Raw genomic sequence first — 18,480 nt, 5'->3', positions numbered from 1 at the left:
AGCCGTAAGTCCAGATTTTGTCTCCTATTATGATCCTTTGCATGAATGTTTCACCATCACTGGCTTTTTCAAGGAGTTCTCAACAAATATCCATTCTATTTTCCTTCCGTTGTGCTATCAAACATCAAACTGCAGACCTTGTGTGTTTGTGAAGCAGACGTCGTAGCCACTAAACGACGGAAAAAACATAGTAGCTCATACTTGGCACTTGTGGTAACCACAGCTTCTTTTCCATTGCACACGACGTATACTAACCTCTTCTGCTATTACTCTAAAGGTTGATCAATGATTTGCAACCACCAGATTATTGATTTTCTGAACATGTGGGCTCATCTGTTGAAGTGGAAGGTTTTCCTGGTCAAGAATCATCTTGTGTCTACTGAAACCCGTTTTAAATCATGTAAACCATTTGTAACATCTGGTATGACCCAGAGCATCATCTCAGCAAGCCACAGTTTCATACATTACAATGTTCCTCCATAAAATTGCACATTTCAAAAATGGCTACCAACACTTGAACACATTGCATTCAAACAACAATATCACTAAAACTAAATTATTTAGTAATACTTCAAAAACAAGTGATTACAAAGGAGATAATGTGCAATGCAGTGCTGCCAAATGCATATCTCTAAATCTCCATTTACGCTTAATTCAAAATGTTCCATTATTTTCTGAACAGATTTTGTACACTGATGTAATGTCAAACGACGGTAGTGTAGCTGCGTTGGGTATTTCCGTGTCTTTGATTTTGAGGATAAGGTCATTGGCATTTTATAAGATACTGTTGTTTGTACACGCGTAGTGTATTATATATTTATTATTTATTTTTAAATAGTGAAGTGAGCATACACCCACTAAATATATGCTGGTACAGCTCCGAAGTTTACCACTGGTCACATTGGCACACCAGGTTTGTGAATTGTTGGTAAATTAATGTGCATCTCCTTATTTTGCTATACATTCACTTTTTGTAACAAGGCCTTCTATTTTGCTGTGTCCAACGAGGGTTAGCATTGTGTTTTGGCTTCTTTTGGAGTAGTTCTTCTTCCTGAGTTGCAAACTTCATTTCAATTAAATTTGCAACCCTCTCATATAACATATTTTTTATGTGCTTGTGTCTGTTGTTCCTAATATGTGGGTTTGTATTCAACAGTTTCTGTTCTTCATTCTCCTGTTTCTTTTCAATTACTGTAACTATGTGGGATGTCACCCGCTCAGTAACCTTGTAAAGCATTACTGATTGTTCAACGTGACTGCCTTGAAATAAGTGTGTCTTGTAAAGTGCAGTGTTGGGCAGCTGTTTCTTCGAGTATAATCCCTGGATTTCCTTTCTAACTCATGAAAATTCCTTTGTGCATTGAGTGGATATGACATGCTGTTTACATTTAACTTTGCATAGTTAGGAGTAACATTATTAGCTGTTTTTTTTATTAAACTTTATGTTTGGTATGGTTTTGTGGAGGTGAACTGTTGTATTCCTGTATTTCTTGTAGAGCTTTGAGGGAAATGCCAAACATGGAAAAGAAATTAGGCAGATTATGATTACCAACAGAGAAACCAACAATGATCACAAGATAATCACAGAGGAGAAAACAGTCCAATACGTACACAACAAACTCAAGACACACCATGCAAAAATCACAAAAGCAGACAAGAGGAGAACATTGGTCATCTTGCATGAAAGGGACTATACTGAGAAAACACTGAAGTACGTAAAGTAAAGTAACAAGGCTGTAAGGTGAACCTACCGAAAGATTCTAAAGAAACCTACAAAAACTACTAAAAACATTAAATCCACTGTAACAAAGCCAACAAAAAAGGACACCATAGGAAGATCAAGAGCACCCACACTCAATAGTTTATAAAAAATTTGCAAGTCTGGTGTGCCGATCACACCAGTGATAGCATCCAGCACTAAGCGCTCCCATAAGCGGCTTACTTACCAATATCTTCTTTACCAAACTGAGCACAAAACTAACCAGCATGAAGTAAATGAGAAGATACTACAGTTACACAGAGACATAAATACTGCACACCTAAACATACACTCTACATGTGAAATCAGAACGGACAAATGTTTGCAAACTAAACAAAATATGCAAACTGAACCAAATAATAGAAACACAAATGACACAAAACACAGACAACATTATTACAGCACAACACACTAGTAGTGACTTAAGGCAGAGAAAACACAATGCACGCATGAAGAAGAGGCCACAAACAACATGTGGCACAATAAATGACATTTGACAACTAAACAACCCACAGAATACGAAACATTATGAGAAAACAACCAATGCTACCTAAGATAAAAATGGCCAAAGCAGGCATATCAAACTTAACATGAAAAGATTGTAATTCACTGTAGTTGGGACAACACACAGAAATTTTAAAATAAGATACTCTGACCATTTAAGATCATTGAGAAGAATGCTTCACATTTGCAGACCACCTCATTGAAAATAACTACCACCCTATTGGCACAGAAACAGATTTCCAGATTACAAAACACAGTAATAATTCATACCACTTATTAACAATAGAAGAAAATTACCACATCAGAATGTTAAAATAATCAAAAAGGACCCTGGAACAGAAAATTATTCAACACTCTAAGTAAAATACAAATTCAAAATTCATGGGGAGAGGGGTACCACCACCAACCACTAGTGAAACAAATGACTGTCTTATCTGAATGTAAATGTCTTGTCTGAAATGTAAATGTGCAGGGAAAACTGTGTATAGGCCACAGCCAACAAGCATGAGAAAACTTAACTAAACGTTGCTCTAAATCCACTGCAGAATGTATATAAACTACATTAAATAATTTTTTAAACCAAAAACCTCAAAGTTTGACTGATTCCGCTCAGTTCACTTTAAACATAAATCCAATAGCAACAAAACATTCAGCAGGCACAAAATAGCTACTTACGGCTCTGGGAAAGTCAACTACAGGAATAGTAAAATGGGGCATATGGTACTATTTAATCAGAATACATCGTTTACAGATTATATGCTAAACAAAATTCAATTCAAATGTTGCCTTAATATCCCCGAGTTGCAGATCGCAAGCTGTATTTGAGGGTGATTTCTGTAGACAGCTGCAGGGCAAAATCAATTTATTGCTAACCTACACAAAATACATTCATTTCAGAAACAAAAGAAAAATATCCACTGATGATGCTACAACTGAGGTGAAATATGCTTGAGTATGAAACAAAATAAAAAAATTAAATAATTTATTCATGCAAGAATGCAGACTGGTGGATCCTCTTCAATTCATTATCCTTTTTTAACACTGGCTGAAATCTCAATGTACATTTAGTCTTTTTACACATTGCAAGTGTCAGAGAATGAATTACTAACGATCCTCCTAATTCTACACCATAAACAGGCTTAAATTCTGAAGTAAATAACAATTCTGTCTAGACGGTTGTCCTATAGTAAATATGGACTGTATCTATCACACACTGTACGTGACTTGCTGCACCATCCTACCGATAATAATACAGTTTGCTCCATCAGGCGTGCCAACTACTGTCGCCAGAATGCAGCACGACAGCATGATCTGAAAATTGTGACTCCGCAGCAGCGCATGCAAACAGAAGTGTGGTTTGCAGAAACAAAATACCTGATTACTGTGCAAGGAAATTATCATACATCAGATGGACATGATTCACCTAATGTGGAAACTATTACAGAATGAAGTTTCTGGCAACTGGAAGTGTTCTTAAATATTCTGGCGGTTTTGGAAGAGACAGTAGATAACATCAGATGAATGTTTCTCAGGGACCCATGTAAGTCAATTCGGCATGCATCTAAGCAACTTAATGTACACCAAGCAACATTGCATCCTCTAGTACACTATCACCTACCATCTGTATGCTTAAAAAGTGCACATGCTGCAACATCGCATGTCCAACTATGAGAAACCATGCCAACAACAATTTGCTAAGCACATGCTTCAGTGTACTGACATGAATGCCAGCTTCTGGAAATGTCTTTATTCTCAGATGATGTAAGCTTTCACATGTCAGAAACGGTTAATCAGCATACCGGTATGTTTGGATTTGGAGTTCGCAACATTCACAAACACTCAATCAAAGTGTTGTGATAGCCCTAAACTGAACATCTGGTATGGGCTAATGCACAACAGGATTACTGGACTGCCCTTTACTGAAAACATTGTGAATAGGTCAATGTATCTGAACATGCTGGAGCAATTTGTATACCTTTGTATATCCTCTGATACAAAACTTGCAGCTCAACATCATCTCTCAACAAGACGGAGCTCTGCTGCAATGGTCAATGGCTGTTCTGAAGTTCCTGGATATGAAGTTTCCCATTCGCTAGATCGGGTGTGGTGGACCCAATGCCTGGCCACCACATCGCGACATAATGCTAGATTTCTGTTTGTGGGAATTCATGAAGGACTACATGTATACCACCAAAGTGGATATTATTCCTATGTTAAAATGTCATAATGAAGATGAGACTGCAACAGTGAAAGAGGACATGTTACTAAGAATGTGGTATGAAACTGACTGCAGGCAAACGGTTCACATGTAGAGAAGTAATTACGATTATTGAATAAATTCTTATAAATGTTCTAGCATATGGTGCAACCTCATTATCATATCTACTGTAGGTTTGTTTATCCTGGGCCTTTGAAATGCAGGAAGTTTGAAAGGGACACCCAGTACTTTCCTCTTGCTTCACAATTTGTGGAGTTTGTAAAGATAGTCAGGCAAGAATCAATCTTGAAACAACAAAACCCTAAAAATAATAACATAACTTGCCGAAGCCAGATATACCTGTATCGGAGGGGGGGAAGAGATGGGAAACTTAACTGTGTATGAATATGGAGTGAGTTTCTGAAATAGCATTAATACTTCAGTTGTCATTCCGGAATGTAAAAACAATGTCCCGCACAATGTATTTAGAACCCACGTCCTTACATCACCAGCAATACTATGGAACACACAATGAGTGAGTTAGTTGTCCAATGACATGGGTATTGTATGGAAAACAATGAGCTATTTTGGGATTGTACACTCAATGGATACTTTGACATTTCATAATTTCGTAGTAGGAAATCACAATACTTCTATTACATTCTGAAATACCATTTTAGTGAATAATCCTGCTAATAATTCCGGCAGAATTCAACCAGCACTGATAGCCACCATATTGCTTTTCTGAAGTTACATATTCTGAGAAAGTACCAAGCTCTGTCTTCTTTTCATAAACAAAGTCGCACATGTGTGTGTGTGTGTGTGTGTGTGTGTGTGTGTGTGTGTGTGAGCATGCACGCACTTCAGAAAAAAGATAAACATGGAAGTAGCATTAATACTTACGGAAGTAGTTTAGTGCCTCTCGGATCTGATCCGGATTTAGATTTAGATCTATATCGTCTGGTCTTAGGGCCGGTGCAGGAATGTACCAATCCTTATTCTCGTATCCTAAAAATGTGTTTATGTGAAAATATAAGAGCATATACATAACACAAGAAGATACATACAATGGCAAAATTTCCTAAGTCACAAGAGTTTTAAGACAGAACATTTATTATACAAGATTTGTTCAGCAAACGGGGCCAAAAGAGACGATGTAATAAGACAATCAACAATACAAGTTTTCTCATTTACTGGTTCCTTGGTATATCACAAATGAATTATTTGGATACTGCTTGTTTTTGTCAACACCTGAATGAAACTTTTATAGAAGTAGCTATAGTAATTTGAGGTAGCTGCATTTCATATTTGGCTTTGGACAAGACTGCAGAATTACAATATTTGAAACTGACATTCACCATATTTTCAAAAACTTATGAATTTAATACTGAAGCATTGTTTTAATTATATGCACAGCAGATAATTTCGGTTAATTGTCATAGCACTGCTAAATATACCGTTTCATAGTTTGTTTTTCATAAAGGATGTGTCCAAAAGAATAGTAAATGGTAGTATAAACTAATTTGAATAAAACATACCATATAACAAGCATGCAACTTTTACTGGTGAGAGAGATAAAACTTTTCATTTCACATGTTGGTATTCCAGATGCTATGGGTTTAATGGCTGTTTGTCACTTCTGTTTGGAAGATCAAGATGTGAGGCTGTGCTTCAACTTCCAAAGTTGAATTGTTCAACTGAAGTTGTGGCTATGGTTTGTTGGACAATTTTACAGAACTGTTTAAGCATGTTGCATGTATTTAGAAAATGCTGGGTATGCCAACACATTCAAACTTGATTTTCTTCCAGGGTATAATATGTTGCAACAAGTTGTGGGGACTACTATCCATATTTCAACAGGTGCATCATTTTCTGGGCACAAATGCGATGAGCGAGTTCTATGGAAGAAAATTTAAAACCTTGATATGTAGGACATATGCAGAAAGATAACATATACAACATAAATACTAGTACCACCACACAACCAAAGCCAATGGCAGAAGTTATCAGAAGTGCATATGAATTACTAACAGGTTAACACAAGTAGGATTAACTCTGTTCCTCTGTTGTCTGACTAGGGAGATAACAGTATTCGAGTGGAATTTTAGTAAAAAATCTGCATTTCTATTTGTAAGGTCACATGCTAGTTTGATCTCTTACTGCATTTGCAAGAGCAGATTTGCTTGGTGGTTGTAGGTGTATGGACCACAATGGATATGGTAAACACATGCCTTACACGAATCAGAATTGTCCTTTATAACCCCTGAAAGAACCATAATCTTAGATGGTGGGCGAAATTCAACTTTTGCATTGTGTTTCCGCATAATACAACCAATCCTTTTGGAAATGCTTCCTGTGTAAGAGAAAATGTCTGTAGACTTGGTGCCGCCTTATTTTCATCGACACCTGATACATAGATGGTTGATAATGCAACACTTATCTGATCCACCTTTTGCTATAAACATTCTGGTGAAAGACGATTTTGAGGTGGGCCAACTCAACTGACAAACTTTCAAGGTCTGAAATGAAGTGGGTTCTATGAACTGAGGTATGAAATCACCTTTAACACTGAGCCAGATGGTGACGATAATCTGCCTAGCGATAGGAATCAGTAAGAGCTGGCATCCTATAAATAGAATGACCCTCAGTACTGTCAACCAACCTCCTGACCAACACATCAAGAAAGCAAAGGCAGCCAACCCTTTCCATCTCCATCATGAAACACACTCGGTATTCAATGCCACCTGTTCCAGAACATCTTCCTTGAAATGTTCTTTAAACAGATTAGCAATAATAGGTGACAAAGGGTTCTCAATCACCAACTCAATCTGTCTGTTCATAGAACTGATCACAGAATAAAAAGCAAGTGGAACTGAAACATGTCGAAACAGGTTCATTTTTCACTACAAAAAATAATCTCCATGCTGTATAACGTATCAGACAGAGGGATGCAAATGAACAGGCAGGCCACAGCAAACCTTATTAAAATATTAGAGTCATTCAAGCATAGACCGTCTAACAGATGCAACAAATGTTCCAAGTTCTCAATGTGATGTACACACTGACCTAACAGTGGTCTCAATATAGTAGCAAAGTGTTTCAGTGCATGGTATGTTTGAGCACCAACATAACAGACATTAGGCTTAAGAGGAAGCCCTTCCTTGTGGATCTTTTGTAAGTTCTTTTGAACCAGCTGAGGAGGTTAAGAGAGAAGTGTTTCATTTGTCAACAGGGGCCTGTCTGTCCAAGAGTAATATTAGAGTACCCCAGAGGATACTCTGTGCTCCCTTAGGACGGATTCTAATACTGGCAACTTACTTGCTAACAAGGGGTACTCAATATTTGTATTGGATAAGCAGGATTATGTGTAAAAATGAGGTGTTTACAATCTGGTCCAGTGTGTTGAAAACTCAGTGATGACTGGACAGAAAGGGTTGAGAGGAAGACTAACAATCTCCTGAATGAAAGTTTTTTTGTAGCAAGAGACTATCAAGAGTCTTAAGTCTTGCTGTGCTGTTCCCCTACATTATATAGCCTTCCAAAAACCATAAGGAACAGGTTCCTCTTAGGCAGTTACAATGCTGCTCCTACATACCATGCAGTAAAAGAACTTGTTACTCTGTTAAGCCCACTAATATATCAGTGTGTGTATCACATTAAGAACTTGGCAGACTTCATACGTCACTTGGAGGGATTCCATCTAAATGATTATGACACTTGAACGGTAAGTTTTGTTCTATTCGATCTCTCTCCACTCATGTTTCTCTGTCTGATTTGTTATAGCTGACTGAGGTTAGGTTTGATGTTCAGTTCCATTTACTTTTAATCCAATGACTAGTTCTATGAACAGACAAAAGGGGTTAGTGATGAAGAACTCTTTGTCATCAACTACTACCAATCTGTTTGAGGAACATTTCAAGAAAGTGTCGGCATTGAATCATGAGCACTTTTTCAGATAAGTGCACTATAGTTTTGTTGTTAGAGCTCATCAAAGTGAAGATTTAAATAACTTTGTGGAACATCTGCTTTCCATCTACTCGAATATTTGCTTCAAGGTGGAGGTGGAAAAGGATGGCTTCCTTTTCTTCCTTGATGTATTTATCAGGAGGAAGGTACACTGGAACATTCCATTTATAGGAAGCCAACCTACACTGATTTTTTTATCTTCAGGCTGACAGTTGTCACATCTGGTTTAGTATGAAGACTTACTTCATACCATGGCTTATACAGTCCACATCTTATAGTTTGTCAGCTGAGTTATTCCACCTTGAAGTTATTTTTTGTCATTATGGTTATGGTGAAACACACATCAGACACACATTGTGCTATAAACCAACTGTGAATCGGGTAAGTGATAAGAATAATAAGGTGCATTTAAGTCCACAGCCTTTCTGCCTTACGCAGGTAGCATTTCCAACACGAGTGCCATATTCTGTGGAAACACTGTGTGAAGTGAGCTTTTTGACCACCATTTAAGATTAGGGGACTTCTAAAGTCTGTAAAGGGTGATACTGGTTTGTATAAGATGGGTGCTTACTGTGTCCCTTGCAGTTGTGGAGAGCTGTATAATGGTGATCCGATGAAAATCCACATGCCTTTATGGAGACACATTTTCAAGAGTGTTTCTCTGTAAATACATCATGTGATATGTAAGCACATCAACTTTCAGGACTCCACTATCTTCACTTCCTGGAAAATGTGCTTCCGACATTGCTGGAAAATGTTCCTTTGGCTATAAGGATGGGTATGTTTTTTTATGTACATTCTGGCCATCATCTAAATCTAATATCCCCTGTATACTTTATCATCAGATATTGTCACATTTCTTGGCCACCAAGATCCTCAAACTATACCCATTCAGATTTTTGGTTGTGGGAATGCTTGAAAAGATGAACGGATTGTTTGAATTAGAATGTCAAGACGAGCCACATATTGTGTTGTCACAAGAGTTCAAAGATGTAGTGAAGTTGGAGGTGGAACTTATGAAAATTAACTTTCAACTAATCATCTGTCTTTGTTAAACATCTTCTGTGGGCATTCGTTTGGGTTCCACTCTCAACAACAGTATCTCTGTAACCAGTAACAACTGGACACATTTTATATGAAATGTTCCACGAAAGTGATTTAGTATATACTATTCCCAACTAAAATACACAGCCTTAAAAAAAAAAAAGCATCAAGAAGATAGTCATATGTCAATGTAACTTCGTACATGTACACATAATTGGCAGGCTTGTGAATTATTAGAGTTTCAATTATCTGTAACAGGTAGAATAGCCACCCAAGTGCATTAGTATTGTTTGTGTTTAGTGTTGTTACCAGATACTGAGTGATGACTGTGAAACACCTGGTATTTCTCTTGGGATGGAAACATAATGTAGTAGTATCACACATATGACACTGAGAAGTTCCCAAAAATAATTAAAAGATAAACAAAGCAACAAAAAAATGGGAGCCCGACATTGTCGCCTCCCTTGCACAAAACATTGTGTCTGCCATTTCAGAAGTAGAAAACTTGTTTGGAGCCACATATTTCATCTATTTGAGAAAAAAACATTACTTCAGCTATAATTCAAATCAAGGACAAATTACTGATACGCTTAGAGACACTAGAGATCTAAACCATACATCAATATCAGATTTATTGTTTGTTCTGTGTACAACAAACCACATTTCATTCAATTCCTCACAATAAAAAAGCACTAACACCAATCAGCTCTCTCCTGTATTGGGCCTCGCCGCCCCCTCCCCCCAAGAAAAAAAAGATTCTTAAACTGAAGTGTTCATATAATTATCATTAAATTTAGAGAAGGACAAATAGCACAATGGTGTTTTAATATAAGATACAAATTAAATAAACTTCTTTTATTAGCAACAGAGCAGGTAGTAGTTTTTGTGAATTATGATCATTAAATTATTGTCTGTAAAACTGAGCAACACCAAAAATGAAACAGCATTGATGTAAAGTAAAAATACTGAAAGACAAAACATAAAAAGGAGAAAACTGCAATATCATGGAATCACATCACATAACTACGACTGACTGTTGCAACTTTCAGAAAAATAAATTGCTAAAGTAGACAAAATTTAAGACTGATACCATGCTATGAGTGTTTGCCTATGGCCGTATCTTAATATATCAATCATCAGATGACGTCATTCCAAAGCAGAAAAGCTACGTTGTTCCTGCCTGCTTCTACAGTCAACATAGGACTTTTAAAATACAGCTCATGTCAACTGTTTGTGATTCATGTTCTACCCATGTTTGCTGAGTCATACAGCATTATAATGCAAGAAGGGTTTTAAAATGTAGCATTATAGTGCAAGAAGAGTTTTAATATTGTTTACAAGCTAAGCAAAGATCAGATTCATTTTATTGCATTGCTCTAAAATATTATGTGGGCAATGGATATGTAGAGTTAACACTTACTTGGAATATAATTTTTTGTTAATGTTATTTGCAGGGCAATTAAAAATATGCCACTGCAACATCAACATTTATATTATTTTTGTGTAATAAAGTATATTATTGTTTGTCATGTTTAATAATGAAGACTTTATTTTTATATTGAGGAACACTGGTGGGAGACTTGCATTTTGTAATTATCATGACAGGCACATTTCCACATTTCACTTGTTACTATGAACAACTTTTCAACGAATGCCTAAGAGCAAAAAAGGGCTTGGAGTTATCTATTTTCTAAGCCTTCTTACCACATCAGACAACATTCTTGTGGACAAATAATAAAACACTTCAGTTGCACAATGAAGTACCCGATTTCTGATTACTAAGCACTACAGCATATGACAACATCTGATCATGTTGGAGTAAATATTTCATACGCAAAGATTTGGTTATAGTCAAAGGAATAAGTTTAGGATCATGCAGTACACATGATAGAAATAAGGAAATGAATTATTTCCCTGCTCTAAGACTTACAGAACTAATAAAAAATAAATTCCACAATAGTCAAAAGTGCTCTATTGTTCCCCATTTTACAGAAAATATCTTGGTTGCTACAGTTACACCATGAATTATCTCTTCAGTTCACTGACTGAGCTACACGATACACAAAAGTAAGCCACGATAGAAGTTTCAGCAACAAGGTGAATGTAGTTCCATCGACAAAATGATCTATTAGCCTCAGCAATTAAGAATCCAACTGGTGCTTTGTTCCTCAAGAGTTTTTTTTTTTATTTGTGTGTGTGTGTGTGTGTGTGTGTGTGTGTGTGTGTGTGTGTGAATGTGCACGCTTCTACCAACAATTATAAATTATGTTACACTGCTCACAAAAAAAATGCACAATTTTATCAGAGTAACATCTACTAACTACACTATAAAATCCAATGCCGAAAATTTTCAAAATGCAAGAAACTGACAAAATAATAATATGAAGCAGAAAGTAAAAGTATAAATTTATCTTTACTTCACATTTTCAGTTACACATTTATTTTTAAATTTAGTTTCGAAGAATGATCATTTTCAGACCTAGGTAGTCATTTAAGGCACCCACCATATCCACACAGTTTACAAAGTCGCACACAAAATTTATCAACTATCCCACATTTTTAGAACAAGAATTCTGGATATAAGAGTGTGGTACATGTGCAGAATTTTATGTATGCCATTGTTATGCATAGTTCTGTGTGAATATGATAAATCTTGTCATCTCATGATAAAGACGAGATAGCAGAAAGCAGAGTGGTGTTGTTGTTGTTGTTGTTGTTGTTGTTGTTGTTCTGGTCTTCAGTCCTGAGACTGGTTTGATGCAGCTCTCCATGCTACCCTATCCTGTGTAAGCTTTTTCATCTCCCAGTACCTACTGCAACCTACATCCTTCTGAATCTGCTTAGTGTATTCATCTCTTGGTCTCCCTCTACGATTTTTACCCTCCACGCTGCCCTCCAATACTAAATTGGTGATACCTTGATGCCTCAGAACATGTCCTACCAACCGATCCCTTCTTCTGGTCAAGTTGTGCCACAAATTTCTCTTCTCCCCAATCCTATTCAATACTTCCTCATTAGTTATGTGATCTACCCATCTAATCTTCAGCATTCTTCTGTAGCACCACATTTCGAAAGCTTCTATTCTCTTCTTGTCCAAACTATTTATCGTCCATGTTTCACTTCCATACATGGCTACACTCCATACAAATACTTTCAGAAATGACTTCCTGACACTTAAATCAATACTGGATGTTAACAAATTTCTCTTCTTCAGAAACGCTTTCCTTGCCATTGCCAGCCTACAAATGGTTCAAATGGCTCTGAGCACTATGGGACTCAACTGCTGAGGTCATTAGTCCCCTAGAACTTAGAACTAGTTAAACCTAACTAACCTAAGGACATCACACACATCCATGCCCGAGGCAGGATTCGAACCTGCGACCGTAGCGGTCTCGCGGTTCCAGACTGCAGCGCCAGAACCGCGCAGCCACTTCGGCCGGCCGCCAGCCTACATTTTATATCCTCTCTACTTCGACCATCATCAGTTATTTTGCTCCCCAAATAGCAAAACTCCTTTACTACTTTAAGTGTCTCATTTCCTAATGTAATTCCCTCAGCATCACCCTACTTAATTCGACTACATTCCATTATCCTTGTTTTGCTTTTGTTGATGTTCATCTTATATCCTCCTTTCAAGACACTGTCCATTCCATTCAACTGCTCTTCCAAGTCCTTTGCTGTCTCTGACAGAATTACAATGTCATCGGCGAAGCTCAAAGTTTTTATTTCTTCTCCATGAATTTTAATACCTACTCTGAATTTTTCTTTTGTTTCCTTTACTGCTTGCTCAATATACAGATTGAACAACATCGGGGAGAGGCTACAACCCTGTCTTACTCCCTTCCCAACCACTGCTTCCCTTTCATGCCCCTCGATTCTTGTAACTGCCATCTGGTTTCTGTACAAATTGTAAATAGCCTTTCGCTCCCTGTATTTTACCCCTGCCACCTTTAGAATTTGAAAGAGAGTATTCCAGTCAACAGTGTCAAAAGCTTTCTCTAAGTCTACAAATGCTAGAAACGTATGTTTGCCTTTCATTAATCTTTCTTCTAAGATAAGTCGTAAGGTCAGTATTGCCTCACGTGTTCCAGTGTTTCTACGGAATCCAAACTGATCTTCCCCGAGGTCCGCTTCTACTAGTTTTTCCATTCGTCCGTAAAGAATTCATGTTAGTATTTTGCAGCTGTGACTTATTAAACTGATAGTTCGGTAATTTTCACATCTGTCAACACCTGCTTTCTTTGGGATTGGAATTATTATATTCTTCTTGAAGTCTGAGGGTATTTCACCTGTTTCATACATCTTGCTCACCAGATGGTAGAGTTTTGTCAGGACTGGCTCTCCCAAGGCCGTCAGTAGTTCCAATGCAATGTTGTCTACTCCGAGGGCCTTGTTTCGACTCAGGTCTTTCAGTGCTCTGTCAAACTCTTCACGCAGTATCATATCTCCCATTTCATCTTCATCTACATCCTCTTCCATTTCCATAATATTGTCCTCAAGTACATCGCCCTTGTATAGACCCTCTATATACTCCTTCCACCTTTCTGCTTTCCCTTCTTTGCTTAGAACTGGGTTTCCATCTGAGCTCTTGATATTCATACAAGTCGTTCTCTATCTCCAAAGGTCTCTTTAATTTTTCTGTAGGCAGTATCTATCTTACCCCTAGTGAGATAGGCCTCTACATTCTTACATTTGTCCTCTAGCCATCCCTGCTTAGCCATTTTGCACTTCCTGTCGATCTCATTTTTGAAACGTTTGTATTCCTTTTTGCCTGCTTCATTTACTGCATCTTTATATTTTCTCCTTTCATCAATTAAATTCAATATTTCTTCTGTTACCCAAGGATTTCTACTAGCCCTCGTCTTTTTACCTACTTGATCCTCTGCTGCCTTCGCTACTTCATCCCTCAAAGCTACCCATTCTTCTTCTACTGTATTTCTTTCCCCCATTCCTGTCAATTGTTCCCTTATGCTCTCCCTGAAACTCAGTACAACCTCTAGTTCTTTCAGTTTATCCAGGTCCCATCTCCTTAAATTCCCACCTTTTTGCAGTTTCTTCAGTTTTAATCTACAGGTCATAACCAATAGATTGTGGTCAGAGTCCACATCTGCCCCTGGAAATGTCTTACAATTTAAAACCTGGTTCCTAAATCTCAGTCTTACCATTATATAATCTATCTGATACCTTTTAGTATCTCCAGGGTTCTTCCATGTATACCACCTTCTTTCATGTATTGTTGATGTAGAGCATTCATGTTGATGTAGAGCAACATAAATGATACACAGCACTAGTTAACAATGACAATTAAATAGTCTCCAGTATTTACAGATTTTTCTTTCATCCATGTAGTCAAGTATCCTCCAATCTCAAGGGACACTATCACACCTTTTTTCTTTTGTTTCTGTTTTAGTGGTGGACACAGCATTCTCAATTTGTTACATTTCACCAATACATATTCCTGTCTTACCTGTCGACACAGTTTCTGTTTTTGGTGACCAATGACGTCACAAGTGTCTATGTTTATTTTCCAATTTCCATTTCTCGTTGACAATGAATCAACTGCATTATTATAAAATTCAAAGTAAAACAGTCATTAAAATGTGTGTCTCATACTGGCTCACATGCCACTTTGGTGTGTTTATCGCTGTATGGTAACTGGACACACACACAGTCCAGCTTGTTCTGTACCAGTTGTTCATTACAATTAAGGATAGATATTGTAGCTGCAGTGGACAATGTAGAGAGAGAGAGAGAGAGAGAGAGAGAGAGAGAGAGAGAGAGAGAGAGAGGTAGAGTGTGTGTGTGTGTGTGTGTGTGTGTGTTTTCCCTTACTTCCATCCTGCAATGTCAACTGTCATTATATTCATAAAAATAAGTCTTCAAAAAGAGAAATTTGTATTTCTGAAGCAGTCACGAGTAGAGACTTAAAATTCTCTATTTATCCTTGACCCAAGATTACAGGCAACATCTTATAAAAGAACAGATACCTAACTGGAGCATTATTTTGTAAACATCAAAGTTAACTAACAGTGGTTCACTGTAAAGAGAACTCTTTTATCGCCCACATGAGTTTATCATGGAGACAAGTAACACCTCTGCAACGGAACTTTCTTCAAATAACGGACACGGACGAAGTCTGAACTGTACTACACTTCACATGCAATCACTAATTCAAATTCAATTATACAAACTGTTTGTGTTCCTCTTTCTTTTAACCTATCAGGCAAACTTTTTATAACACATGCTAAAATCACAAACTGGATGACCACAAACAGTTATCCAAGAGGTCATTATTAGGGCGCAGATTTTAATGACCTAAAAAACAGTGAAACATGCAAGCATTTATGACCTAAAACTTACATAAATGTGACCTTAAAAATAAAATATGACTTAATATAAGTTTATTTAAAGCATTCTTGGTTGTTTATTTAATTTTTTATTCACCATAAAGTAATACACGATTCACTTCTCAAAATATTGTAAGTATAGTTCTTTTTTTCTATAGGGTTTGTGGCTAATTTGCACCTATTTTTAGAATGTCTGAACGTTTTATTTTCTAAACACAAAGTACAGTGAAAAGATCATCTATAGAAACAGTAAAACAATGTTTTTATTTCTAGATAGTATTTAAAGGGTTTCACATTATTTAATACCGTACGTCAATCTTCAGTATCTGCAAAGTTGCACTGGATCACAAGGTGCATTTTCAGGTTTTCCATAGTCAATGATGTACGGTTGTCGCTGAGGATAGTTTTCTACCTGGAAATGCTCCTCTCCACTTCACAAGACGTCACTGGAGCGTATTTGAAGGCAGCCAGGTCACTGGAGTTCAGCTTTGTTTCAGTATCTTCCATTGTTGTGGCATTCCCTCAAAGACTGTCACTAATTTTGCACAGTGCAGAATATCCAAGATTCCGTTGGAGAAAACTTTGCAATTTGGTTTCCACTTTGTCAGCCACATGACCACGAGCTCGACCCAACTCACTCTGTACATGTTTCACAATACTCAGGGCCTCACATAGCTGAGTGCAAACAGCTTCCAATCATTTGATGGCTTTTGATATCACTGAAAAATTGGCATTGATGTATTCCAAGTTTGAAGACAATGTATCTGTAAAAACTTCTTTCACAATTTTGATAGCACTTAATTCATCCCTATCAAGCTCACAGAAGATTGTCTTTATTTGGGTGTAGTAGGCACAGTAATACTCATCAGCATTAATCCAAGAACCCCATCGTGTAAGAACAGGTTTAGGTGGGAGGGGCATTGAAGGTGCTTGGTTCAAATGGCTCTGAGCACTATGGGACTTAAATTCTGAGGTCATCAGTCCCCTAGAACTTAGAACTACTTAAACCTAACTAACCTAAGGACATCACACACATCCATGCCCGAGGATGGATTTGAACCTGCGACCGTACTGGTCGCGCGATTCCAGACTGTAGCGCCTAGAACCGCTCGGCCACTCTGCCCGCCGAAGGTGCTTGTTCCTTGAATTTCTGCACCCATAGCAGAGTCTTCACATAGATTTTCTTGCCACAGGAAATGAATTTGTCCACGTTAGGGTAATCTGATCGCACCTCTTCAGCAACTCTGTGCAGCGCATGTGCAAGGAAAGTGGCATACACCATACTGGGGTAGAGAATATGTAGCTCTTTGGTTGCTTTAGCCATATATGAAGCACCATCTGTTACAAGCAGCAAAACGTTGTCTCCCTTCACACCATCTGGCCACAGTAGCTTCAGAGAGTTGTCAGACAAAATAGCAATCGTCGAATTGTTTACTCTATCGAGAGCTTCACATGTTAGTAGGAACATATGTCCAGGGCCATCAACTTTTAGAACACCAACAACAACATTTGCAATATATCACCCAATAATATCCGTAGTTTCATCTATCGACAGCCAGATCTTTTGCTCAGCAATAATAATTTGTATTTTGTTGAGCACATAATTGTAGCATACGGATAAATAGTTCTTTCCCAGTGTAGATTCATCTGGAACTGGATTTGTTGTGTACTTCTCCAAGAACCATCAGAAGTGTGGATTCTTCAGCTTTTCCAATGGGGTGTTGCAGGACACCATCATCTCACACAAATCCTTGCAGAATGATTGCACAGATGACGATTTACTTCTCTGTTCAAATAACAGCACTTGCCTGCTGTTATTTTCAGCTCTTCATTTCACACAGCTGTTGTGTTTAGTGGTATTACAGTGTTGTTGCACATTAAAGCGCTTTTCTGCACTAACTTTAACTTCACACAGTTTACAAAATAATATTTTCCTATCAGTACTAAAGAACTTCTCTCCAAATTCTCGAACATATCCTCGCAACTTCACGCTGTCGGAGCACTTTGCTTTAGGCATGTTGAATGAGGCAAAGGCTGTATTCAAACTGGTTTCTGGGAACACCTGTGCGACTGCGATGATTATTACGGCAGAAGCCGCCTTTGTTGGCTCTGAGAGCGTATTGTCGACTATGCGCAACAATGTTTTATGTTCACGAAACGACTGTTGTGGCACACCGATTTTCTGCTACAGTCCTGAGAAATAAAGCTGTGTACTACTTTATCTGTTTATCTTTCATAATAGCATGTTAAATATTGTCTTGTGAGCAACATATTCATTTTCTTATTCATGTGTCCCGTAAGATACGAGAAAAACGGTATATGCATTTTTGGCAAAAGTTGACGGAAATATGACCTACTATATTAAAAGTTAGCCGCAGTATGACTTATTACTAAAATTTGTTGAAATATGACTTCATATGCACAATCAAAATACATTTTTTGACATTAAAATTCCTAGATTTGTGTATAAATTGTTCTAAAATTCACCCTATAGTCCAGAAAAAAATATGACTTTATCACTAAAATCCGGGCCCTAGTCATTATACACAGGTGCTGTGAGTCAATTCCTTACTGCAATCTAAACTGTGAGCATTAATGAAGGAAAGGGAAAATAAAAAGTTGAAAACAAGGACAGTCGAAGAAAAAGTAACGAGAGTAATGAC

General features: G+C 37.5%; 1 protein-coding gene across 2 annotated transcripts in view; it reads right to left on the bottom strand.

Moving 5' to 3' along the window:
- LOC124799246 (trafficking kinesin-binding protein milt) overlaps positions 1 to 18,480 on the bottom strand; it is a 216,346-nt gene that overhangs the window by 173,715 nt on the left and 24,151 nt on the right. For both annotated transcript variants that reach the window (XM_047262835.1, XM_047262795.1), the window contains exon 3: positions 5,364 to 5,468. Coding sequence is in view for 1 of the 2 variants with exons in the window: in XM_047262795.1 (XP_047118751.1) it covers positions 5,364 to 5,468 (105 nt within the window). In the remaining variant the exon portion in view is untranslated. The remainder of the gene's footprint in view (positions 1 to 5,363; positions 5,469 to 18,480) is intronic.

This window comes from Schistocerca piceifrons, chromosome 1, assembly GCF_021461385.2.
Source record: "Schistocerca piceifrons isolate TAMUIC-IGC-003096 chromosome 1, iqSchPice1.1, whole genome shotgun sequence".
NCBI classification, from domain to species: Eukaryota; Metazoa; Arthropoda; class Insecta; order Orthoptera; family Acrididae; genus Schistocerca; species Schistocerca piceifrons.
The sequence above is the reverse complement of the archived record's forward strand: the minus strand, read 5'-3'. Positions and strand labels throughout refer to the sequence as shown.